Genomic DNA, 27,893 nt, shown 5'->3' on the forward strand with positions numbered 1-27,893 from the left:
TCCTCACCAGAGGTGGCTGCAGTTCTTTTTTGCTTTTTGGATTATGCAGGGCCGCCGAGAGACTGGGCCTGGCCCAGGGCAAGGCCGCCCCCGGGGCCGCCGCGCCACAGTCCCCAGTGTCCACCCACTCACCTCCAGCTTCATTGACAGCCCCCCTCCATCTGCCACTGGAGCCCCTGCATTCAAATCACAGCGCCTCACCTCCGTGTGAAAGCGAAGCGGCAGATCGCCTCCTTTCGGGCCTTCCCTCCCTGTGTCCCGCCCTCGCGGAAACAGGAAGTTACATCAGACAAGGGCGGGACACAGGGAGGGAAGGCCTGAAGGGAGGTGATCTGCTGCTGCGCTTTCACACGGAGGTGAGACGCTGTGATTTGAATGCAGGGGGCCCTGTGGCAGACAAAGGGGGGCTGTCGACGGAGACGAGGGCGGGCGGGTGAGACCGGGGACTGCGGCGCCCAGGGAATTTTGTCCCCCCTGCCCCCCCTCTCAGTGGCCCTGGAATTCTGTGCTAATTCATCCAATATTTCATCAACAGTTTTGAGTTCTTCATCTACCTACCAGTTTTGACAGGGGCTGGACACAGTCTCCCCAGGCTGCACATATTGCCACGGAATCAGGCCAGCCCATGTTGTGCTGTTCCCGTCTTCAGCCATTCCTACACAGAGAGAAGGAGAAAATTAAAAAAAGAGGAAGCTTTGGGTTAATATAATCCATAATATTTTCCCTGCAGTTCTGACCAGTACTAGGATGGAAAACTTTCAAGGAGAGTTGGATGCTGCAGAAGGCTATTCATAACAGAATAAGAGGCCACCTCTTTCTCCAATACCGTTCCAATGTCTGATCGTGTTCAGACTATTGAACTATACTGTTCCTTCTTCCTTTGCCTTAGAGATCTGTCCTGTGGTTTCTCCCCCTCCTCCGAGACCTGTCTTCATGGTTTCTCCTGTCCCCCTCCCCTAAAAATATAGAATAGTCTAATAGATAAGAGTCTGAAAGGTCTATCCAGTCTTCCCAACTTACTTCTTGCTACAGTGTCACAGATTGCAGTTCGTCTCTGCTCCCTCTGACGTGACATTCTGTTCTGGGGCAGGGAACCGGCAGAGCCGACAGCCGTGCGACTGCTCCCTGCACCCCCAGGAGATGAGAGCGATGCGCTGGTGGGGGGGGGGGGGGGCACCAGGGGAGTACGCAGCGGCAACTTGCCCCGGGTGGCAGCCAACCTAGGAACGCTACCACAGAACTGTAAAACAGATCTTATGCTGCTTATCCTAGAAATAAGCAGTGGATTTTCCCAAGTCCATCTTAATAATGGCTTATGGACTTTTCTTTTAGGAATCCAAATCTTTTTTAAACCCTGCTAAACTAACTACTTTTTCCACATTCTCTGGCAATGAGTTCCAGAGTTTAATTACATGTTGAGCAAAGAAATATTTTTTATGATTTGTTTTGAGGCACCTAAATGGAGGTGCCCAGTTACAGAATTGCAAGTTACAGCTTATGGTTCAGAACCAGGGATACTGTTGCAGCCTTTCTCTGGACTGTCTCTATTGTTAATAGATCTAGCCCTTACATTAAAAATCCTTTGGGCTTGAACTCAGGAAGGTAAGTAAAACCAAAATGCAAATTTCTCCCCTAAGACCTGTTCTATGACAACTCCTGGTCCCCCTCTCCTCAACTCTGCCCCCATGATCTTCCTGTCCCCTTCTCCTTAGTTTGTCTCTATGTAGGGGTGGAGCCAGAGTGTTTGGCACCCCCTGCAAACTGAAATTGGTGCTTCCCTGGAGCTGCCCTACCACTACACCTCCTCTCCCACACCACCTGGAGTGTGCCATAGTAACCCCCACCATCCTATCTCTTCTTCCTGCTTGCACCATGTGGCTTGAAGCTGAAGAACCAAGTTCACAGGTTTTGGCATCACCGCACATTGTCACCCCCCCCCCCCCCCTGCCATGCTTACTGGGCTTACTGTGTTGCAGCAGTCCTGTCTTCTGTGGTTCTCCTGTCCCATCATGTGGCTTGCTCTATGGTATCTTAAGTGCAGCCCAGCTATGCTGAGCCCTAGCTCTATGGTCTCTCCTCTTTTTTTCCACTCTCCAGAGTCTTTTCCCCATGGGGTCTCCTGTGCCATTCTACTGAGATCTCTCCCCATAGTCTCTTCTGTATCCCTCCCCAGAAACCTGTCCCTCTGATGAAATCTGTCTCATGGCCTTTCCTTTCTCTCTATCGTGAGCTCAGCTTGTTTGGCCTCTGAACCAGGGGCGTAGCCAGAAAACAGATTTTGGGTGGGCCTAGGCAAGAACTAGGTGGGCACCAAGTGTTCTCCCTCACCCCCACCACCAAAAAAAAAATCTCAGCTGGTGAGAAAATGCTTCTTTCCACCATGTGCAGGTACCGGTATCGTGGAGAGTAGCGTTTTCGTTACTATCAGGGGGAAGCCTTCAGCTGACTGAGCTTGGGATCCTCACCAGCTACCATTAAATATGTGCTACTGTTGGGTGGGCCTGAGCCCTAAGTGGGTGGGCCCGGGCCCACCCAGGCCCACCTGTGGCTACGCCACTGCTCTGAACACCTTAGCTTCAGAGCAGTCAAGGGGGTCAGCCTCCCGAGCGGGAGATTTAGGGCCCACTGATAGCTCCGCCCCAACCTGCTGATAGCTGTGCCCCAACCCACCCATAGCTCCACCCAGAACTACCAACAGCTCCTCCCAGCACAGCCTCCCTTTCCAGCGATGGCAGGAAACACCTTGTAAAACATCATTTCCTGCTGCTGCAAGACCAGCAGCAGCAGCAGGAGATGACATTTAATGAAGGCATTTTCTGCTGTCCCTGGAAAGTGGAAACGGAGCTGTTCAGCGGGAGATCCCAGCACTTCGGAGGGAGATGACTCACGAAAGCGGGAGACTTGGCAGGTCTGTAACTTTAATTTCACACTCACCAAGAGAGATGTTCTTATACTTGCAGCGGCATTCTTCTACAGGCACGCAAACCCCATCCTGCATCAGTCGCCCCTCGAGGCACCCGCATGACGCCTCACACTCAGCGCTGTCCAGACAAATGGTGTCCTCCTGGAGATCCTCACAGGAGCGGGGGCAGGGTTTACCACACATAAACTCCACCTGACCCCCTGCGCAGTCTAAAACATGGGAAAGAAAGATCACAAGAGCCTAAGAACCAGAGCCAGCACCACACATTACACCCTGCAAACGCTGCTCTCTGTTACTTTCCTTGAAATAATTCTTTCTATAGGCAGAGATTTATGGACAACAACCTCTGAGAGCAAACATTTCTGAGGCAGCAGCAGAGGAGGTGATTATGAGCCTACAGCAGTTCTTAACCCATGGTGCTCGCACTGACAAGGAGTGCGGGAACATGTCAAAAAAGTGCAGAGAAAGGTCTTAAAATCTGAGGCAATTTATTGAAACGTTCTAGACACAGTGAAGGCAGTTATTAAGACAGTTATGGGCAGGGCCAGTCTTAGGAAGGGGCAACAGGGGCAACCACACAGGGCCTCCTGCTTCCAGGGGCCCCTGCATGGCCCCAACATGATGATATGTCAGTGTCGGCATCAAGTATCACTCTTGTCTCACTGAACTCCACCCCACCATATTACCTCGGTCGGCTTTAGTTTTACCTCTTGACTGTGCAGCAAACAACCAGTCCTCCCCTGTCTGGCACCCATAGGGGTGCTCCTGATTGGCTGGATGCCAGGAGTAACTCAGAATCTAAGTTACTCCCGGTTTCTAGCCAATCAGGAGTGCCCTTTTAGGCGCTAGAGAGGGCTCGCTGACCAATCACAGCTGCACTTCTCTAGCAGCTCAGCCACATGAAGAAACTGGCTGAGTCCAGAGAAGTACAGCTGCTCTCAGGAGTCTTGAGGCCGGGCCGCTGACCTGCTGCAGTGGTGAATAAAAATGGCATCGGCACGGCATGGCTCTGAATGCAATCCGGTTGTCACGAGTCGTCTCTCAGCCCAGCTGCTCTGTGTTGGCTCATGTTCTTAACCCCCCCCCCTCCCCCCCAAGGAGCCAGGAACTGAACTCCAACAAAACTGGATAGCACTGGTAATTGGTAAGTAAGGAGACAGAGACAGATCTATTAAGTCCGGGCTCAGGTCTTTCATTCCCCAGCTTTATTTAAGAACCCAGGAAAACTAGATACTTTTGTGAACTCCTAGACCTAGCCAACCTCAGTCTTGTTGTGTGGCTGTATCCTGTATCGTGTGTGTATTGTATTGGGATGGGTTCTTAAATAAACCTGGGGAATGAAAGACCTGAGCCAGGGTTGTTTTTACATGTTTTATGGAAGTGGACTCACCAGAGATCATAAATAAAATTTAAAAAAACAGTCATCAGGGGCGGGGCTAGGCAAGGGGCCAAGGGTAACCCACCGAACTTGTCTGCACAGGGCCCCGCAATTGCTAAGACCGGCCCTGGTTATTGGTAGTATAAATGTGTACTACTATAATTTTAGTGACATGTTAGCAGTAAACAGTTAGTGATATATGTAGCTGTCAGTAGTCACTAGTGGACATGCAATTTAGGAAAGGGGTGTGAGGGTTTCATTGAACAGATTAAGGTTCCCAGACCTGCCAAGTTTCCCGCATTCAGCGGGAGACTCCCGCTTTGGTGGGCCATCTCCCATATTCTTTCCAAAGCGGGAAAGTCTCCCACTGAATGCGGGAAACTTGGCAGGTCTGGGAACCTTAATCTGTTCAATGAAACCCTCACACCCCTTTCCTAAATTGCATGTCCACTAGTGACTACTGACAGCTACATATATCACTAACTGTTAACTGCTAACATGTCACTAAAATTATAGTAGTACACATTTATACTACCCAACGTGAAATTAAACTCTGGAATTCATTGCCGGAAAATGTGGTGAAGACGGTTAGCTTAGCAGAGTTTAAAAAGGGGTTGGACGGTTTCCTAAAGGACAAGTCCATAAACCGCTACTAAACGGACTTGGAAAAATCCAAAATCCCAGGAATAACATGTATAGAATGTTTGTACGTTTGGGAAGCTTGCCAGGTGCCCTTGGCCTGGATTGGCCGCTGTCGTGGACAAGATGCTGGGCTCGATGGACCCTTGGTCTTTTCCCAGTATGGCATTACTTATGTAGTTATGTACTTATGGAATTGTTTTTTCTTACCACTGCTGCTTCTCCCAATGCAGCAGCGGAGGCAAAACAACAACAACAACAAAAAAAGCAAATGCGGAGCTGCAGCACTGCCTTCAGGCATGCGCTGTCAGTTCTGCTGGTCCTCTGCTCCCCGAACTTGACGTCAGTGGGGGCACAGGACCAGCACAGCCAACAGCGCATACCTGAAGGCTGATGCGGCCCTGCGTTTGCTTTTTTTTTTTTTTTGTCGCAGCAGCTGCAGAGGCTGCATCATGGAGGAAGATGGGATGAAAAGTTGAAGCCAATAGGTTAGTCTCTGTTTCTCCTTCAACAAAGTAAGCAAACGGTAACCTTTGAACTGCTGCATCCAAGTTGTCATTCTTACATTGTTGGTAGCATTTTTTTTATTTATCTCACTTATATTTTCAAACACTGCTGGCTTGTGCAGTATACAGATGTACACAGAGGAAGTATAAGGGAATAACTTTTCATAGGTAGAGTAGTAGTTTGTTAGGAAGTGTAATCAGTGTGTCATTTGGGGGGGGGGGCTGGTTATAGGGACACCCTAGCACTGTTATATTTGTGCAGAGATTTTTTTTTTTCTCAAGGTAAATGGCCTCTAAAACAGACACCATGTTATGAAAATCAGGTGTTCGACATTCAGAATTTCTATTTATTTATTTACTTATTTATATCATTTATGTGCCACATTAAACATGAATTGGGTTGAAACCTGGGAGCATTTAAAATTTTTTTTCCGCTATGAATACATCAAAAGAAAATGATGACATGAGGTTGAGTGGGCGCAGCCAAGCCAGAGTGGGCGTGGCTAGGGCATGTACTAAAATCTCCCTCTCAAAAATCAGGACCCCGTGGCAGCCCTAGGTTCCTGGTCCAGAGTGAGGGCTCATCAGATAGTAGGGATAGGTCCGTTTCCATAGCTTCTCTTCTGCTTTTCAGTCATAAGAAGGCTGCCAAATGATCAGGTGCTAAGCTTGGCACTGCAGCTCACTAGTTATAAACTTGCTCTATTTCAGCATTTTACCGCAAGCTCAGTACACCCCATGCTCAGAGAGAAGAGAATTGCTGGATGAGCCACAAAATACAATGATTTCAATATCAAACAGCAATGGTGTCTCCCAGCTGTAAAGCCTAAGACAGGATGGCCATGTTTCCAAAGCTTACAACCTATGGTAGGGCTTCTTTCATTTTTGGTGATTTGTTAACAAACCTTTTATATAAACACTGATAGGTATTATTCTTTTACTAGTAAAAGAGGCCCGTTTCAGAGCAAATGAAACGGGCGCTAGCAAGGTTTTCGTCGCCAACACCCCCCCTCCCTGGCCAACCCCTTCATTGTTCTGCCATTGCTCCGCCCCCAACGTCATGACGTTTGACGCGAGGGCGGGGCCCGGAGCGATTTCCCACCCCGCCTCCCTGCCTCCCTCCCTCCCTGCCAACCCCTTCGTTGTTCTGCAATTGCTCCGCCCTCGAGGGCGGGGCCCGGAACGATTTTGGTGGCTTCACCACCACGAACCTTCGAACCTTTTTGAAGGAAGTCAGGGCTTGGCTTCAGTGACGTCAGTGTCCTCAGAACATTGAGGGTGAGTTTTATTATAGTAGATGTTTGTTTATGTTCAGTAGTGGATGGTAGAAAGAGATCTCCTCTGGAACTGATCAGCACACACCCAGTAGCTTTTTCAAGACAGTGAGTCCTTTCAAGATTTTGAGTATTTGTTTTACATAATTGTTTTTGCAATTAAGTTCTGGCTGTGAATTAAGGAGAAATGGACTAATAATATTTTTAGCTGTATGTTTCAGTTGTAACGCTCTTTTAAATAAAGTCATGCTTGCAAGTTGTGTAACTAATGTTGATTCTCTTTTTATATATTGAATGTTTTAAAAAATGACTTAGTACATTATTTTATTTTTGATGTATTGGGTGGTGATAGTCCCCAACCAGGAAGGATTTTATAACTTCTTATAGTTAGCAGATGACCCTGCTTTGTTAGGAAATTAAATGTTGGTGTTGCAGACTTTGATCTTGTACATGTATCTTACATACTGACACCATTATCAGGAATATTTAAGTAGACATATTACTGAACTTTTTAAAAAGGTGAAGCATCTAGTGCTATCATAAAACAGATGTAAGTAGATATGTTATTGTATTAATGTGTTTTAATACACTTACTTAAATGTTTTTTTTTTCATTATAATATTTACAAGACAATTTTTGTCATACATATCTGTGACTATTGTTGGTTGTCTCTTTCTCTCACCTGTACACACTGTGCTGTTTCCAAAGCACACTTGGCTCTGCCGAGATTCTCCAAAGCAGGGCAGACCCCCAAAGCGAGATGGGGGATTGCTGCATTCCCGTGACCGCCAGGACTCTCCTAGACAGGCATCACATGGGGACCAAGGACTCCAGGGACTCCAGCCGCCATCAACTACAGAACCAGGACCAAAGGCAAGAGGCAGGGGAGTAAGTCTGTACGTAAAGTTAACCAACGTTTGAGCACTGAGTGAGACAGTCCTCTCACCTGACACTAGTATGAAGAATGCAGACTCTAGTAACAGAAATGCATGGATAAATAGATAGAAAACTTGTACCTTTCAGTAGGGTTACCATATTTGCTCCCCCAAACAGAGGACACATGTTCCGCCGCTGCTCCACCCCCATCCTGCCCCCTGTTACATACCGCCCCCCCTGTCACACCCACTAAGGGTGTCCTATCCTTCCCTCCCCTTCCCTTACTGTACTGCCCTAATGGTCTAGTGACCTCTTCGGGGCAGGAAAGAGACCCTCTTTCCTGCTCGGAGCAGCTGCAGACTGTCTTGCTTCCTCCTGTCCTGGTGCTGATTCAAAATGGCCGCCGAGAGTGACCTTGCAAGACTTCTGCTGAACTCCTGGCAGTCATTCTGAATTGGCGCCGGGACCGGTTGCCCAGCCGGGTAAAACCGGACATATGGTAACCCTACCTTTCAGTAGCCACATCCTACTGCCTGTAGGTCATAAGAACATAAGAATAGCCATACTGGGTCAGACCATTGGTCCATCAAGCCCAGTAACCTGTTTCCAACAGTGGCCAATACAAGTCACAAGTACTTGGCAGAAACCCAAATAATAGCAGCATTCCATGCTACCAATCCCAGTGCAAGCAGTGGCTTCCCCATGTCTGCCTCAATAGCAGACTGTGGACTTCTCCTCCAGGGGTTTGTCCAAAACTTTTTAAAACCCAGATACGCTAACTGCTGTTCTTATGTTCACTTTCCATGTGATATGACTGCCTGTAGTCCAACGTGGACAGTCCCAAAGCTCACACACTGAACTAATAAAAATCATTCCCATCTGTTTAACAAGGCCCACACCACAGCCTGCTACATCAGAAGGCCTGCTAGAAGAACCAAAAGCCCAGGCAGCAGCATGGCTGGAAATTAATACTGTAAACTGTGTCACCCTCTCAGGACTCACAGGGTAAGAATAAGGTTGCCAACTGGCTCCATTTTTACCTAACAGGGTTGATCCAGACCTGGTTTTATCCCATTGCATGAAGAAACTTGTAGTTCTGATTCCCCAATTGCATTCCCTAAGAAAAGCAAGAGAAGTCCCTATATTCAAAGACTGGATCGGCCCTGTTGAGCAAATATGGAGCCAATCAGCAACTTTAGGAGGGTATGAACTGAAGACCACTGTGAAGGGCATGGCTGCCGATAATGACATGAACTGTGCAGATGTGGTATGGAGAGTTTGCACTAGAGTCCTCAGTTAGGGTTGTTGCTGTGATAATGGTAGGATCTGTGGTGCACCCTCAGAGAAGTGTCCTAGAGCAGTGTTTCCCAAGTCCAGTCCTGCAGTACCCCTTGCCAGTCAGATTTTCAGGATATCCACAATGAATATGCATGAACTTGATTTCCATACACTGTATGCAAATTTCTTTCATGCATATTCATTGAACTCTTGGCGGCCATTTTGAATCGGCGCCAGGACCGGTTGCCCAGCCATGTCCTCAAAAAGAGGACGTGTCCGGGTAAAACTGGACGTATGGTAACCCTACCTTTCAATAGCCACAAATTTCTTTCATGCATATTCATTGAGGATATCCTGAAAACCTGACTGGCAAGGGGTACTTAAGGACTGGATTTGGGAAATGCTGTCCTAGTCACTATACACAACAAACTGTCAGTGGAGCAGCTCACACTTATTTATGTTTTAATGAGGGGATGTCTCATACTGTCACACAGGCACTTCTTTTTTGTGCTTCCTTAAAGCCTCAGCTTTAGTGACTCAGTTATAATCATCGACTACCCCCAACCACCTCAAAATCAGAGTTCTACAGTAAATTAATCCATATTTCAACTGTGCTTATGAACCAAAAAGATCTTCTTTGGTTCATATCATTTTTTTGTAAATTTTTATGCACTATCGTTTGTAGCTTATATACAGAGCTTAAACCCGTGCAGAAACAATGTTTATACTTGTTAAGCAGGATCAATGTTTAGACTTATCTGGCTGAAAAAACCCCTGCTGCTTTATAATCTGTAGCTCATGCTGTGGATTCAGCCTTCCTGCATTGCTTAGATCTCACTTGTCAGTATTCCATTAAACAGCCGGTGAATGCTTTCTTTCATGCATATTCATTGAACTCTTGGCGGCCATTTTGAATCGGTAGTGACTGGAAGTATTCTGAGATTCCAAGTTACCCAGTTCCAGGAGGGAGATTTTAGGTCAGTCCTGGATTTCTGACAACCCTATCCTGAAGCATTATGGAACCTGCAGCACTGATTTAAATAGGTAGAATTAGGGTCTGCAACTCGCATACTGCTTTGGGATGCAAGTTCAAAACCAGGACCAGCCGAAAAGTCTCCCTCCTGGAACTGGGTATCTTGGCATCTCTGTAGAAGATCCACATTCAGTTGTTCCTCAGGGCTGGCAGAATATACTCATGGGCTCCAAGTTGACTGCAGAGTGAGGGGGAAGGATAATATTAAAGTTAAGGGGACCCGTGATGGGATCAGATTCTGGGATGGTCTCCCCTCTTGCCTCGGTCAGCTTGGGAAATCTGGTTATTCAAGAAATCAATCCAGAGAGGAGAACAAGACAAGAATGCTTTTAAAAAGTCCACTTACAGTATCAGGTGGATAGGAGGAATACAAAATATTAGAAATGCTTAAAAGCAACAAATGAAGGAAGAATAAAGGAGATTGATTTCAGTTACTCCTTAATGATCAGAGTTCAAATCTTTTTTTAAATTAACAAAACATGTATACAAAATGATATTTCATCAGAGAAATATATAGGATTACACCAGTAACCTCAGGAAACAAAATTTAAATAATTCTGTTGATTCCTAACCAAAATCATTACAATATATTTTCTTTAGTTCTGGTTTTCATTTTGTACCAGGGGTGTAACCAGACCTCACGGTGGGAAGGGGCCAGAGCCCGAGCTGAGGGGGCACATTTTAGTCTGCCGCCGCCGCTGCCACTCTGCCGTTCCCCACCCTCCGCTGCAGCAAAGTACCTTGGCTGGTGGGGGTCCCCAACCCCCTGCCAGCTGAAGCCTTCTCCAGCGTCGCCATGTTGCCTGCCCTGTTCTCTTTTCTTCCTCACATCCTGCATGCTCCTTTAAGAGAGAGCAAGGCAGGCAACATGGCAGCACTGGAGACTGGTGCTAGAAAAGGCTTCAGCTGGCGGAGGTTAGGAACCCCTGCCAGCAAAACCAGGGGACCCGGAGGAAATTGGGGGGGGGGGCAGGCCCCCGTGGCCCCACGTAGCTACGCCACTGTTTCGTACCTGAGGAGGTGCCAGGGTTTGACGGCTTAGAACAGTCTTACTGTTTCTCACCATCATGAATCAAAGTGCATCAGATCCCCAAGCAGGTATCACAGTACTACATGTAAAGCCAGTCAAAGAATAGACTCAGGGGTGGCGGTTCTTCAAAACAGGAAGGTGATCATACATGCCTGTTATTTAAATGATTAAACTACCCCATACCTCTTTGGGTGTACAGTACCTGGACAAAATGCTGCAGATAAGCACTCCTTCCTCTGAAGCTGCACCCCTGTGTCACTGTAATACTGCTCCACCCCCTCGCACTCCAGACCAGCATTCTGAGGACTCGGGCAGGAGCAAGTGCGATATCTGGTTCTCATCTCGCTGCCACATGTCTTTGAGCAGGGAGTCCAGCCTGACCACTCACACCAGCCCCCAGAGACTGAGGAAGCGTGGAAAAAGAGAGAGAAACATTAGACAGAGGCAAAATCTCAGCTCTGAGGCGAGGCTATGACCACAGAGAATGCCAAGTTACCCAGTTCCAGGCTGGAGATTTTGGGCCTATATTTCTGACCACCTCATTCTAGTGCATTACGGAACTTGCAACACTGATTTCAATGAGTAGGCTCAGGCACTACCAATCCCACACTGCTTCAGGATGTAATTTCAAAACAAAGACTGCCTGAAATCTCCAGCCTGGAACTAGGTAACTTGGCATCTCTGTGATCAGAAGGACAAGCACATATGTATACAATCTATCAAATTTCAGCCCTACCAGCTCCGTGATTCATATACTGCAGCCTACCCCATGTATCTATCAACTCCCAGTCCCACCTACTCCAGAGCTGCCAAGTTACCGGTTCTAGGAGGGAGATCTTTTGTCCAGTCCTGGTTTTAAACTTACATCCCAAAGTGGTGTGGGATTTGTAGTTCCCAATTCTACCCACTGAAATCGAAGCCTATAATGCATCAGGATAAGGCTGTCAGAAATCCAGGATTGGCCTAAAACTCTCCCTCCTAGAACTGGGTAACTTGGAAGCTCTGCCACTTCCAGCACCAGAATTCCTATACTGCAGCCCAGTGGTTCCCAAACCTGGTCCCGGAGGCACCCCAGCCAGTCAGCTTTTCAGGATATCCACAATGAATATTTATGAGAGAGAGTTGCATGCACTGCCTCCACTGCATGCAAATATTTCTCATGAATATTCATTGAGGATATCCTGAAAACCTGACTGGCTAGGGTGCCTCCAGGATCAGGTTTGAGAACCAAGCTCCAGATTTTCTTTATTACCAGCCCACTCTCACCTTCCTATTCCTCCCTCTCTCAATTGCTCCCTTACATTAACCCAAATTCTCTCCCTCCTTACATATCATTTCCTTCTCTTTCTCCCCCCCCCCCCTTGCTCTTTCTTAGTAATATCAATAACTGTCATGCATTTTTGCTTTACTGAAAGATGTTTTATATGCTGGGGGGTGGAGCGGGGGAGGGAGATGCTGCTCTCCCATCTGAATGCAGGCTCCTCTCTTTTGCAATGTCATCCACCTCCCGTTTCTCTTCCTGTCCCTGGTAGAAATGGACACTCACCAGCACAGGGCAGGTTAGTGCAGAGCAGTTTCCCTTTCACACAGGTGCTGCAGACAAATAAGAAAAGCAGTTACCATCCAGGCTTAATTTGTAGACAAAAATGAAGTGGAACTGCGGAACAGGAGGGCAGATTAGGATAAGGAGCAGAAGGACTGGAATAGGGAGTAGATTGATTGTTCCCTGTTCTGCCCCACAATCATTCCCTTCCCTCCAGATTGACTTGAAGGAACGGGCTAGACTAGTGCAGGACACACCTGCTCCTCTGGAGTCTGAAAAGAAGTGGTGACAGAAATCAGGCTGAGGCCTAAGCCTAGATCCCATTCAGAAGCCATAGCCTTTTCCAACCCCAGCCTATAAAATATGCCTGGTGTTTTCCAGTTAATACAAATTACGTAGACTACAGGTTCAACACCAGGTTGGACTAAAAGGCCATCTATCTTGGTTTCCTGTTTCAGAGTTGTCAAGTTATCCAGCTCCATAAAGAATATTTTATACCAGCCTTGGATCCTTGACAACTTCATCCTGATGTACTATGGGAGTTGCAGCACCAATTTCAAATGTTAGTATGAGAAAATACATATACCATACTGTTTTGAGTTGCAAGTCCAAACCATGACTGATCAAAAAGTCTGTTCTTGGAACTGGGTAAGTTCTGCTATCAATGGCAAACAGTGGGTACTTGGAGGAAGTGTGTGAAAAATGGGTAACCTTGTGTCAGTTACATATTTTGATTGTAGTGATTCACTTTTTGGGTGGAGTATATGTTTGGTGTTCAGTTCAATGGTACTTTAATACTCAAGTAATGAAGGATTACCTGAACTAAAGGGTAAAATCAAAGCCTGAAATTATGAGGCCCGGCGCAAACCTCATTCATGACTCTAAGACTCTCTACCTGCTTTACCCCACCCCAAGCTGCTAAAATACTCGGAGACACAGCCTGGGAACTCAAGTCTTGAAGGGAAAAATGTCTGACTTATCTTGCACTCAAGCTAATGCTTGGACCTTGGAATAGAGACTATGACGGCAAATAAAGGCTGCAAAGCCCATCTAGTTTGCCCAGAACCCTCCAAGGAAGGCTTAGTAGAGGACACACTTCCCACTGACATCATCTCCATTTGTCTCTCAGGCCACGATGCTGAAAGCAAACCGGGCTTGCAATGTTTCATTGGTTTTAGCCAGTCTAAATGAAATGTTTTTTTTTTGCTGCTAATGCATAGAGGCTTTCTGCGTAACCGTGTACAGAAGCAGTGACTGAAAGTCTTATGCTAATGAGCTCACTTGTATTAAAATAAGTTCATTAGCAATTTCATGTAATGCTCAGAACAATGACAAACAGAAAATCTCTGGCCTAATAGCTCCTGAGGGCAGGGTGACTTTTACAGCCATTCTTGCTCCCTAACTTCTCCTCATGCAGCAGCAGCTTTTTCTCCCCCGCCCCCTTACCCTGTCATTTCCTACTTCCAGCCGCTGCCAAAACGTTTTCTTGCTTCCCTCCCTCCCCCTTCAATGGACATGCGCACAAGAGCTACATCTACTGCACAGCTCTTGTGGGCATACTCCAGGAAGGTCTGAGTAGGATTCCCATATTTTCCCCAAGAAAAAAAGAGGACACATGCCCCAACCTACCCCCTGCCACTTTGACCCCCCCCCCAAAGAAAGCCAGATTCCCTCTCTCCCCCCCCCCCCATTTTAATCCCCTCCCTAATTTTCCATTCTCCCTCCCCTCCACCCACATGACTCCATTCACTACTCCTTCCCAACTGTACCTTACTGTAGTGCCCTGGTGGTCTAGCAGCCTCTTTGGGGTAGGAAAGAGCCCCCTCTTTCCAGCCTGGCGCGGCAGTAGACCACTCTTCCTCCCGCCGCCAATTCAAAATGGTTGCCAAGAGTTCAAGCAGTGACCATGCAAGACTTCTGCAATGCCGCTGCTTGAACTCTCAGCAGCCATTTTGAATCGGTTATCGCAAGAGAAGTCTACAGTTGCGCCGGGCAGGAAAGAGGGAGCTCTTTCCTGCCCCAAAGAGGTCACTAGACTACCTGGGCACCACGCTAAGGTATGGGAGGAGAGGAGAGGACACCCCTGAGACCCGCCCCCACCAGCCTGCCCATTCATCTGCAAATCTGGACAAATGGACAGGCTGGTAAAACCCGCACGGATGCCCGGCCTTGTCCTCAAAAAGAGGACATGTCCAGGTAAATCCAGACTTATGGTAATCCTAGTTCTGAGCCCAAGCCAGGAAGTTCCGAGCCCTTTACCGACCAACGCTCAGCACTATCAGTGTGCATAATTTGCATGCTGTTACTGTTGAGCATTGGTCACTAAAAAAATAAAAAAAAGCGGTGTGCCACTCGTTTTTTTCCAGGTCTGTAGAGAACAGCACTGGAGTTCTGTGCATCTCCCCTTCAGAGTGTGCACTTGGAATCATGACTAACATTTGGCTGGCAGCTCTTTGGCACATGAGTCTGCCATGGCAGCAGCCATATTATGCACAGAAAATAAACAGTATCGGCACTCAGACTTGCATGCATATCATACACACGTGCTGGAATGCGCCTATTCTGCACATAAAGATTATTAATAATGGTTTATGGTTTAGTGACATTTGATAAAATTGCCTTTAACTGCGATTCACAATAAAAATTCAAGCAGACAGAAAAGAACTCCATAGAATACAAAACAGGTGTCATTCACTCTGGAGATCACAATGTTAGAAATGTATATGCACGTACCAGAAAATCTAGCAGTCACTATAATGTTTCCCTGACGCAGTGTTGATGAAAAGATAGCGGTCCAGAAAGACTACAGGGTTTCTGCTGTTTGAAGTGAAATTATTTGGAAATTACTGAATCCTTTTTGATGTGATTTATGGACTTTGTTGTGATCAGTACTTGTTAAAAATTTGAGGACATGTGGAATGAACATTGAGAAGACATTGTGAGATGATTTTTAGAGGTTGGCAAAACACACTAAATGAGTAATATAGGTGTGGCTATAAAAGCCTGCGCTTCTGAGTTTCACCATCTGATGGTCCACAAAAAATATGTTGGATACTGTAATTATATTTTATAGTTCTCTTATTCTCAGAAATATTCCTTCTGGAGAGGTATACAGACTATAAGAAATGTTTAAATGTCCTGCACTCTTCTTTGGAATAACCTCCCTTCCGCGATCCTGGCTCCCTCGGATTCATGTCCACCAATTACCTTGACTCACCATTATACCTGGGACACTTTTTCCCTCCCTTCCTTGACCCAGGTATCCTCTATGCACCTCACTACCTGTTCCCTTGACCCCATTCCATCTAGTTGGCTTAAGCTTCAGCGTCACGGAACTTGGGGTGATAGTGTCGGAAGATCTGAAGGTGACGAAACAGTGTGACAAGGTGGTATCCGTAGCCAAAAGGACGCCAGGTTGCATAGAGAGATGCATAACCAGCAGAAGAAAGGAGTTGGTGAGGCCTCACCTGGAGTATTGTGTTCAGTTTTAGAGGCCATATCTTGCTAAGGATGTAAAAAGCGGTGCAGAGGAAGGCGACAAAATGGTATAGGGTTTGTGCCAAAAGATGTGTGAGAAGAGACTGGAAGACCCGAATATGTATACCCTAGAACAATGGTTCCCAACCTGGTCCTGGAGACACCCCAGCCGGTCAGGTTTTAGGATATCCACAATGAATATTAATGAGAGAGATCTGCATACAGTGAGTACATGCAAATCTCTCTCATGAATATTCATTGTGGATATCCTGAAAATCTGACTGGCTAGGGTGCCTCCAGGACCAGGTTTGGGAACCACTGCCCTAGAAGAAAGAAGGGACAGGGGAGAATGATAGAGAAGTTTAAATACTTGAAAGGTATTAATATAGAAACAAATCTTTTCCAGAGAAGGGGAAATGGTAAAACTAGAGGACGTGAATTGAGATTACGGGGTGGTAGACTTTGGAGTAATGATGGGAAATTCTTTTACAGAGAGAGGGTGATTGATGCCTGAATATCCTCCCAAAGGAGGTGGTAGAGACAAAAACAGTGAAGGAATTCAAAAAGGCATGGGACGAACACAGAGGATCTCTAATTAGAAAAAAAGGTGGTGTAGAAAACCCCCCAAAAACTTTAAATGGCTGTATGCATGTGAATTTGTCAAGTGGCACTTAGATGGCAACTCCGGCTGTGAAGAACTAAGGCTGTTGCTGGGCAGACTTGTACGGTCTGTGTCCTGTATATAGCAAACCGGTTTAGGATGGGCTGGAGAGAGATTCAACAGCAGCTTCAGTAGCTGTAATGGGAGGACAATGCCATGCAGACTTTTACAGTCTGTATCCTGCAAATGACAAGACGGATTTGGAGACACTGGAGTGGGCTTTGACTGAATCTCCAATAGTTGGAATGTTAAGGACACTGCTGGGGGGCCTTCTACAGTCTATGTTCCAGAAATGCCAAAGAAAGACCATGATCAAGTATTTTATATATCACATTCATTGATGGTTTAATCATGCATTAATAATGAGTGTGACTGTTGGGCAGACTGGATGAAAGGGAAATGAGACTTGATATACCACCTTTCTGAGGTTTTTTGCAACTACATTCAAAGCGGTTTACATATATTCAGGTACTTATTTTGTACCAGGGGCAATGGAGGGTTAAGTGACTTGCCCAGAGTCACAAGGAACTGCAGTGGGAATCAAACCCAGTTCCCCAGGATCAACATCCACTGCACTAACCACTAGGCTACTCCTCCACTAGTAACATTCCATGTAGAAGCCTGCCCTTGCAGATCAGCAGTGCGGCCGCGCAGGCTTCTACATGGAATGTTGCTACTGGAATAGCAACATTCCATGTAGAATCTCAAATAGTAGCAACAGAATCTCAATAGTAGCAACATTCCATGTAGAATCTACAAATAGTTTCAACATTCCATGTAGAACCTCAAATAGGGAAAGGGAAATGGGACTTGATATACCGCCTTTCTGAGGTTTTTGCAGCTACATTCAAAGCGGTTTACATATATTCAGGTACTTATTTTGTACCAGGGGCAATGGAGGGTTAAGTGACTTGTCCAGAGTCACAAGGTGCTGCATTGGGAATCAAACCCAGTTCCCCAGGATCAACATCCACTGCACTAACCACTAGGCTACTCCTCCACTAGTAACATTCCATGCAGAAGCCTGCCCTTGCAGATCAGCAGTGCGGCCGCGCAGGCTTCTGTTTCTGTGAGTCTGACGTCCTGCACATATGTGCAGGACGTCAGACTCACAGAAACAGAAGCCTGCGCGGCCGCAAGGGCAGGCTTCTACATGGAATGTTGCTACTGGAATAGCAACATTCCATGTAGAATCTCAAATAGTAGCAACAGAATCTCAATAGTAGCAACATTCCATGTAGAATCTACAAATAGTTTCAACATTCCATGTAGAACCTCAAATAGGGAAAGGGAAATGGGACTTGATATACTGCCTTTCTGAGGTTTTTTGCAACTACATTCAAAGCGGTTTACATATATTCAGGTACTTATTTTGTACCAGGGGCAAGGAGAAATTAGATCTTACCTGCTAATTTGCTTTCCTTTAGTCCCTCCGGACCGGACCAGGATTGGACTGATGGGTTGTGCTCGCCTACCAGCAGGTGGAGACTGAGAAAAAACTCTGACTCTAGAGAGCCAATAGGAGCCCTGGCCATGTGACCTTAGCCTCAGTATTTGAATAACAAAGCAGGAAAGAAAGAAAGACCTTCTGTGCCGTATGGAATCCTAGCAGCCACAACTTCCTCGGCAAAGCCAAGTACTAGAGCTCACCAGCAACTCTCACCAGAGAAGTGGTATGGCCCCTTATGCATTAGAGCTCACCAGCAACTCTCACCAGAGAAGTGGTATGGCCCCTTATGTATTAGAGCTCACCCGCAACTCTCCGCAGAGAAGTGGTATGGCTCATTTGTATTATAGCTCACCAGCAACTCTCACCAGAGAAGTGGTATGGCTCATTTGTATTATAGCTCACCAGCAACTCTCACCAGAGAAGTGGTATGGCTCACTCGTATTATAGCCGACCAGCAATTCTCACCAGAGAAGAGGTATGGCTCACTTGTATCATAGCTCACCAGCAACTCCCACCAGAGAAGTGGTATGGCTCACTCGTATTATAGCCGACCAGCAATTCTCACCAGAGAAGAGGTATGGCTCACTTGTATCATAGCTCACCAGCAACTCCCACCAGAAGAGAGGTATGGCTCACTCGTATTATAGCTGACCAGCAATTCTTACCAGAGAAGAGGTATGGCTCACTCGTATCATAGCTCCCCAGCAACTCTCACCAGAAGAGAGGTATGGCTCACTTGTATTATAGATCACCAGCAATTCCCACCAGAGAAGTGGTATGGCCCTTTAAAGCTGTACAGATATCTACCAAGATACATATAAACATATACCAGGAACGGAGCCCACCAGCAACTTCGACCAGAGAAGTGACATGGCTCACTTAAAATTCTATCTACACACGCTTCTGGCTTAATTGCTTGTTTGTGGTGGTTGTTATTTTTTTTTTTTTTTTTTATTCATTTTGTATTGATTTATTGATTTTTTTTTTTAATATTCCGTTGAAAAGATGACGAAAATGGGAGGGGCCTGGTCCGGTCCGGAGGGACTAAAGGAAAGCAAATTAGCAGGTAAGATCTAATTTCTCCTTCCTTAGCGTCCCTCCGGACCGGACCAGGATTGGACTGATGGGAAGTACCAAAGCAGTAATCTTACGGGAGGGACAGACGTTGAGAACGCGGTAGAGTCCCTTAAAACACCCAAACTAGGATGAATAACGAGCCGAAAGCTTGACGATCCAAGAGCCACCAACAAACTAAACAGGATGACTACAAAGCCAGAAAACTGAAAAGTCCAAGCGACGCTGAACATGCCCCCTACCAAGGGCCGCTATATATTGTTCCCTACCGCACTATTAGTACAGCGCAAAGGACAGACAGAGAGTCGAGAAAAAACGACTGAACGAAAGAAGGCAAAAGTAGAGACGGAGCCGCCTTGAAACAAACAAACAAAAAATCTGCAATGAATCTACCATTCCTGCAGATATCCTAGACCCTTGCCAACCTAGCAACAGATTGGAAGTATGTAAAGGCTGTCAGTGAGAAAGTACCTGATCACTTGAAGCTAAAGAGGTAAAAATAAGAGTGCCGTTAAATAAATCAGCCTAGAATAAAATACCATGCAGGAGAAGAAGGTACCTAAATTCCTGCTGCAAACTAGACTGAAGGTCCCAATCAACTGCCAGCCGCTGCAGTTAAGACAATATGAAGAAAACATATCTCAGAGCGCAATTCAAATGAGAGAGAAAGAATCGTCTGTAGCTGTTGCCTCTGCAAGCAGATCACCTGAGACTCTTGTCGTAGACCCCAATTAGTGGAAACGGGAATAAAACAACAGTAGACACATGTCCGTACCTTTTATCTGTTAGATACATATAGGAGTCCATAAACCACTACACAGTTCCAGGAATAACATGCAGAGAATGTTTGTACGTTTAGGAATCTAGGCAGGTGCTCATGGCCTGGGTTGGCCGTGGACAGAAAGCTGGGCTCGATGAAACCTTTGACCTTTTCCCAGTGTGGTATTACATATGTACTTATGTAGTAGACTATATATATACATATATATTTTCCTCGATGTAGCCACCAAAAACTGTCCACTGTGTATATTCTCCAGGCATACCTGCAGGAAGGATGCTCAATCTCAACCACCAGACCCGTGTTGCACTATTGAGAATACAGAGGCCAACTGAGCTGAGGGAATACCATCCAAGATAAATATCCGGGTGCGAGAGGGCATGTATCCGTGCCACTGACGAATCTTTCCAGCAAGAGACTAAGTGAGAAATATGGGAGGTCAGAGCAAAACCAAAAGGTTCTAGAACTGGGACATCCCATTAAGGTACCCTCTGCTGACAACGCCCAGAAGGAGAGAGTCTAGCACGGAGAAATCAAGGAGGAAAAACCCACACAAAAAAAACACACATAAGGTTCTCTTATTTATTTATTTCCATTATTCCAATGCCCCTGAAATTGACGGAGTGAAAAGTTGCCAAAGGAGACTACCGAGACTCCAAAGAGAATGCAGAAGAAATTCCTTCTTGGGAGCTAGAAAGAAAAATTGTACTCTGCAAAATAGAGGCAGGAAATGGCCAAAGGCCCAAGATCATCAAGAAAAAACATAAAGTGGGATGCTTGAACTTGACTAAACAAAGAGAGAAAAAACAGAGATATGAAATGAAATCTAATGAGATCCCATGAAAGCTCAAAAGAGAGATCAAATGAGAGACCTGGCTACATTCACCACGTAACCTAGAGTCTGTCCGAAATGCACCACCCGTTGCTTGACGTGAGAACTCTGCCAATAAGATTGTCTCTAATGAACCGGTCGTCTAGGAAAGGATGAAACGAGAAGCCTTGCTTCATGAGCGCCACTGCTACTACGACCATAACTTAAGTGAAAGTGCGCGGAGCCGCCGCTAGACCGAAGAGCAGGGCAAGAAAACTGGTAATGAGGACCTTCTCAACATCCTTTTTGTATCATGGTCATCTCTCCTCCCATACTGAGATGTACCAAGATGAATGTGGTATTTGCCACCTGTATGTACCCCAACTGAGAACAGGATGGTGGGCTTGACGGAATCTTAGTCTTTCCCCGTATGACAAAACTCATGTACCGATAGCAAAAATGCACAGGAAGTGAAAAAAAAAAAAAAAATATATATACAGTGGGGGAAATAAGTATTTGATCCCTTGCTGATTTTGTAAGTTTGCCCACTGACAAAGACATGAGCAGCCCATAATTGAAGGGTAGGTTATTGGTAACAGTGAGAGATAGCACATCACAAATTAAATCCGGAAAATCACATTTTGGAAAGTATATGAATTTATTTGCATTCTGCAGAGGGAAATAAGTATTTGATCCCTCTGGCAAACAAGACCTATACTTGGTGGCAAAACCCTTGTTGGCAAGCACAGCGGTCAGACGTCTTCTGTAGTTGATGATGAGGTTTGCACACATGTCAGGAGGAATTTTGGTCCACTCCTCTTTGCAGATCATCTCTAAATCATTAAGAGTTCTGGGCTGTCGCTTGGCAACTCGCAGCTTCAGCTCCCTCCATAAGTTTTCAATGGGATTAAGGTCTGGTGACTGGCTAGGCCACTCCATGACCCTAATGTGCTTCTTCCTGAGCCACTCCTTTGTTGCCTTGGCTGTATGTTTTGGGTCATTGTCGTGCTGGAAGACCCAGCCACGACCCATTTTTAAGGCCCTGGCGGAGGGAAGGAGGTTGTCACTCAGAATTGTACGGTACATGGCCCCATCCATTCTCCCATTGATGCGGTGAAGTAGTCCTGTGCCCTTAGCAGAGAAACACCCCCAAAACATAACATTTCCACCTCCATGCTTGACAGTGGGGATGGTGTTCTTTGGGTCATAGGCAGCATTTCTCTTCCTCCAAACACGGCGAGTTGAGTTCATGCCAAAGAGCTCAATTTTTGTCTCATCTGACCACAGCACCTTCTCCCAATCACTCTCGGCATCATCCAGGTGTTCACTGGCAAACTTCAGACGGGCCGTCACATGTGCCTTCCGGAGCAGGGGGACCTTGCGGGCACTGCAGGATTGCAATCCGTTATGTCGTAATGTGTTACCAATGGTTTTCGTGGTGACAGTGGTCCCAGCTGCCTTGAGATCATTGACAAGTTCCCCCCTTGTAGTTGTAGGCTGATTTCTAACCTTCCTCATGATCAAGGATACCCCACGAGGTGAGATTTTGCGTGGAGCCCCAGATCTTTGTCGATTGACAGTCATTTTGTACTTCTTCCATTTTCTTACTATGGCACCAACAGTTGTCTCCTTCTCGCCCAGCGTCTTACTGATGGTTTTGTAGCCCATTCCAGCCTTGTGCAGGTGTATGATCTTGTCCCTGACATCCTTAGACAGCTCCTTGCTCTTGGCCATTTTGTAGAGGTTAGAGTCTGACTGATTCACTGAGTCTGTGGACAGGTGTCTTTCATACAGGTGACCATTGCCGACAGCTGTCTGTCATGCAGGTAACGAGTTGATTTGGAGCATCTACCTGGTCTGTAGGGGCCAGATCTCTTACTGGTTGGTGGGGGATCAAATACTTATTTCCCTCTGCAGAATGCAAATAAATTCATATACTTTCCACAATGTGATTTTCCGGATTTAATTTGTGATGTGCTATCTCTCACTGTTACCAATAACCTACCCTTCAATTATGGGCTGCTCATGTCTTTGTCAGTGGGCAAACTTACAAAATCAGCAAGGGATCAAATACTTATTTCCCCCACTGTATATATATATGTGAAACGGACAAAAGTGGTGAAATTTTGTGCCACAGCCTTTCTGGAGAAGGCAATGGAAACAAGACTGTATGTGACTTCACTAAAGTTTGAGACAAGAACATAAGATCTCTAAGGAAGAGATAGTGGGTGCTATGAACGAGCATACCGGACAAAAACCAGAATGTTTACAAACTGTTAATGCGGTATTAATAGAAAAAACTATAAATGACCTCATATGTTCTGTAATTACCAGAAAACAGCCAAGATGAAAAAATGAGAGGTTCACGCCAGGTGGAAAAGTAGGGCAAATATGAATAAAGCATGCCCTCAAAGGCAGCTACAAAATTGGGCGCTTAGTAGCCCAGACTGTCCCTCAGGGAATACAAAAGAGCTATAGATCCCCATGGCCTCTGAACAATGCACTCTATGTCATAGAAAAAATTTATTAAGTTCTTAAAACACTGTAGAATACTATAGCCATGGAAATAAGATATTATAGCAAGAATTGTAGAGCACCAATCATTGACTATTAGATTCTTATCCGCCATCATCTACTATGTTACCATTCTGAGGTAAATCCTGCTAACAGAAAAGGTGGTGGATTAGCACAGCAGCCTGTTGGCGAAGGTGGAGGAGACAATACTGTGTCTAAATTCAAGAAAGCTGGAGACAAGAATATAAGATCTCTAAGGAAGAGGAAGGGATAGTAGATGGTATGTATAGGCATACTGGACCAAACCATAAAGTTTACCATCTGCCAATGCTGAACTGATAGTGAAGATAAAAAACTCCATTAGATGGTTTGAGAACCTTCCACTATCCTCAAGGGGGAAATATGCAAAATGAAAAAGTGACCTCATTGTCTAAGTGGTCATCTGTCCTGTAACTATCAGAAGAAAGCCAAAATTAAATATGAGAGGGTTCAAGACAGTTGGAAGAGAGGGAGGACATGAACCAAGCATTCCTGCAGCTGAGTGATTGGGAGCTTGATAGACAGGGCAGTCCCCCAGAGAACATGAGAGAGCTTATATATATTTTTTGGCATCAAAAACAATCTACTCTATGCCTATAGATAAACATTCTTAAATTCTGCCAATGAGAGAAATGCTTAAAAGGAACAAACTCTGTGTATACAAAAATTAAAATCATAACCTTGTCAAAACTGACATTACAACCTTGCAGAATTTCCATAGACTCAAGGCAGAAAAAGAATAAAAAATATGGTAACCGCAACACTGGGAAACCAGAGAGAAAAATAATCCTGGAATATAGAGCAAGCAGCCTCAAACCATTTGTGCTAATGGAGTGCATAAATGCGTTCTTTTGTTCTCATTCGTATAATTTGTTGTATAATTCGCAACTCCCACCTTGTAGATTTAAATTACGGACTGCCACACATAACACCGAGCCCTGCGTGGAGCACTACACATAACACAGAGCACTGCGATCTGAAGGAGCAGGCTGCAATACAGAAAACCACTCTGGCGCTGACAAAAAACATGCTGCAGCCTCTCCTGCATAATGGAGCTCTCTACATCCAAATAAAAACACTTCGCGTCGTGGGAAACAAACAAAATGGGCACCGCACTCGCAGAATTCGCGGGAGCGGCATCCGGAGGTGCACCTGACCCATCCAGACTGCTACAGCAGACCGCGACGGCAAGGAACTCTGAGCTGACAACTGAAGCCCCGAAAACGGCGAAAGAGAAGGTCCCGACGCACCCCCCAGCGGTGTACAATATTTACAAGAGCTGGAAGAGGAGATCCCCCGACGCTGGCATACAGCGTAGCGTCTCAGCTTCTCGGACATGACGGTAATGCGCGTGCACGCGCGTACCCGATTCGCGCCAAAATCCTTTTTTTTTTTTTTTTGAAGCCCTGTTCCGCCGAACAAACCGCTAAAATTAAAACTGACCCACAAAAACAGAAGGAAGAGCAATAACCAGCCAAGAAAACTCCTCCAAATTACTGCTGCCTCTTTTTTTTTTTTTTTTTTTTTAACAGCTAGACAATATAGACACCCAAAACAGCAACCAGAGCTGCCTGCTCGTTAAAGTAATGGGGAAAAACACAGAGCTGCCTGCTCGTGATTTAGCTTGCTCTTTAAAATGCTCATAAGTTTTAACTTTCTATAGTGGCTGCCTCTCCCAAAGACATACACCTTTCTAAACAAAGGGTAGTCCTTCCCAGCCACGTATGGGAGATGGGGAGGAAGGGGGGAGGGACTCGGGGACACCCGAGTTTAACACCCCCAGAGGCTGTAAAGAAAGGAAACAAGAAAGGAAAAGAAATCCCTGCCTGACCAGCGTCTAAACAGAGAATTCCTAGGCACAGAAGAAGAGGTAGCATTATTAACCACTAAAAGATAAAGAGAGAGACTAATGGGCTCGCTTCCTACCTGCTGGGAGACTGAGAAAATACTGAGGCTAAGGTCACATGGCCAGGGCTCCTATTGGCTCTCTAGAGTCAGAGTTTTTTCTCAGTCTCCACCTGCTGGTAGGCGAGCACAACCCATCAGTCCAATCCTGGTCCGGTCCGGAGGGACGCTAAGGAATGGAGAGTTAAGTGACTTGCCCAGAGTCACAAGGAGCTGCAGTGGGAATCGAACCCAGTTCCCCAGGATCAAAGTCCGCTGCACTAACCACTAGGCTACTCTTCCACTCCATAGTAAATGATGGCAGGTCTTTATCTGCCATCATTTACTATGTTCATGATTGCAGAAGGATTAAGATACAGACAAGAAATCCTCATTAATGCCAGCTATAGAAGAAGCAGCTAGCCTTTTACTCCTCCACACACCTGGTGTTAAAATCCTGGTGTTAGAGGGCCATGTGCTCAGTCTTCAGGTCTTTGCAACTGAGCTAATTCCTTTTCACCATGGGATTTAAATGAGCTCTGCACTGATGTCAGTTTGCTCATGTGCAAAACTCCTTTTAGAATTGGGTTGCCATGTGCAGAAGTTGTGCTAAGCTGTACGAGAAAAGCCTCATGTGCTTTATTACATCAGCCCCAAGATAGGGTAAATTATTGTACATGAGAAGGTTGTAAGTGCAGAGAGTACAATCTTCAGAAAATTTTACTTAAGTACATAAGCACTGCCACGCTGGGAAAAGACCAAAGGTCCATCAAGCCCAGCACTCTGTCTCCGACAGCGGCCAATCCAGGCCCCAAGAACCTGGCAAAAACCCAAAATTTAATAACGATCAATGGACTTTTCCTTCAGGAATCTGTCCAGACCCCCTTTAAACTCAGCAAGGCCAGCTGCCGTCACTACCTTCTCCGGCAATGAGTTCCAGAGTCTAACCACACGCTGAGTAAAGGAAAACTTTCTCCGATTTGTTTTAAACCTACCACATTCTAATTTCATCTTGTGTCCCCTAGTTCTATTATTGTTAGAAAGCGTAAACAAACGCTTCACATCTGTCCGCTCTACCCCACTCATTATTTTGTAGACCTCTGTCATATCACCCCTCAGCCGCCTTTTCTCCAGGCTAAAGAGTCCTAGCCGTCTTAACCTCTCCTCATAAGGTAGTCGTCCCATCCCTTTTATCATTTTCGTTGCCCTTCTCTGCACCTTCTCCAATTCCTTTATATCTTTTTTGAGATGAGGCGACCAGAACTGAACACAATACTCCAGGTGCGGTAGCACCATGGAGCGATATAATGGCATTATATCGTAAAATGGAGGGCTAAAAATCTCCCTCCCCCTATGAAGAGGTACAGCCAGGGGCTGGGGTTGGGGGGCAAAACCAGCCAACAACATGCTAGGATTTCATGTTGAATCTTGTTCTTGGTTTAAGACAATAAATAGTTTTAATTTGAAAATGTGCTTGCAGTTGCATGGGTATCTTGTACTTATGGGCCTACACTCACCAGTGTCACTGTGAAAATTGCTCATTCAAGGGCTACTGGGGACATATTCAGGTTGGCAGTAGCTCTTTGCCTTTTCTATCCCGTATCTAATTTGCTCCACTGTCCCTTAGCCAACCCATCATCCCAGTCCTCTCTCTGACAGACACTTGCCTGTTGTCCCTCTTCATTCTCCTGCCTTCAACCAACATATCCTTTTAGGTCAAGACACCACTTTGAGAAATAGAACCTGATGCCATAGTTTCTATAAAACAAAACTTTTCAGTGCAGTGTACACTAACACAACAAATCAATACAATTAAAAATCTAGAAAACCTCCCACCAATCAGGCTCACCCTTTCCCTTACAGACCAATCCAAGACAAAATAGAAGACACAAAAAATAAATATGGCTGCTACCATTGCTAAAGAAATATATAATCATAGCAAATGTATAAATGCCTCTCAGTTAATGAACACACATCAAACAGTGACTGACTTCCAGTACAGCAGTAGACAATAATCTACTTTTCAAAAACTTCCAGATTTGAGTTTGACCGAGTCTGAGCTCAAGCGTATTTATCAGAAGGGCAGAAATCCCTCAACAACTTTAGCTGGTTTCTGAGATATGTGTGAAAGTCTTTGCATGACATATACTTAGTTGTACTGCACAAACAAAAATTTGACAGATTCAACCAGCAGGAAAACAGACAGATCAGCAATGCCTTTCTTTCTCTTTAGCACCCCCATGTGTCCAGACTGACTAATAGGCCAGAGATGGTTTCTCTCATTATGTGGGTAGGTGTGTTGGTCATAGGCACACACATTGAAAAAGAGGAAATGTTCCTAAAAATTAAAAAAAAACCTGGAGGACATGTCCTCTTCAAAGAGGACATATGGTAACCCTAACCCAACATTCACCACCTAAAATCTTCCTCCACCAGTGAACTAATCCAACAATCTCCTCAACTCCAACCATACTGCCCTCCCCCCAGTTTTTCCTATTTAATCCAGATTGTCAAATGTGTCACTGAGTCCTCATTCTCAATCTATATGCTGTGACAAACAATAATGCCCACTGTGTTGCATGTTTTGTGTAGGGTGCCGGGGATGGAGAGGGAGGAGACTTAGCTCCACCTCTTCTGTAGAACTCCAGTATCATGGCAACAATCAGAAGTAAATCAAATCTAGATACGTAGATCATCTGGAACTAAAGAATGTGCACCTACAATG

The 27,893-nt window shown here is 45.6% G+C and overlaps 1 protein-coding gene across 1 annotated transcript in view; it reads right to left on the reverse strand.

The window, feature by feature from the left end:
* The window catches only part of LOC115465678 (SCO-spondin-like), a 537,587-nt gene that overhangs the window by 176,415 nt on the left and 333,279 nt on the right, over positions 1 to 27,893 (reverse strand). The window contains exons 75-79 of the mRNA XM_030196374.1: positions 12,484 to 12,530; positions 11,140 to 11,340; positions 7,403 to 7,573; positions 2,935 to 3,132; positions 559 to 655 (exon numbers count right to left, since the gene is read on the reverse strand). Coding sequence (XP_030052234.1) covers positions 559 to 655; positions 2,935 to 3,132; positions 7,403 to 7,573; positions 11,140 to 11,340; positions 12,484 to 12,530 — 714 coding nt within the window. The remainder of the gene's footprint in view (positions 1 to 558; positions 656 to 2,934; positions 3,133 to 7,402; positions 7,574 to 11,139; positions 11,341 to 12,483; positions 12,531 to 27,893) is intronic.

The sequence above is a fragment of the Microcaecilia unicolor genome, chromosome 1 (genome assembly GCF_901765095.1).
Source record: "Microcaecilia unicolor chromosome 1, aMicUni1.1, whole genome shotgun sequence".
In the NCBI taxonomy this organism is placed as follows: domain Eukaryota; kingdom Metazoa; phylum Chordata; class Amphibia; order Gymnophiona; family Siphonopidae; genus Microcaecilia; species Microcaecilia unicolor.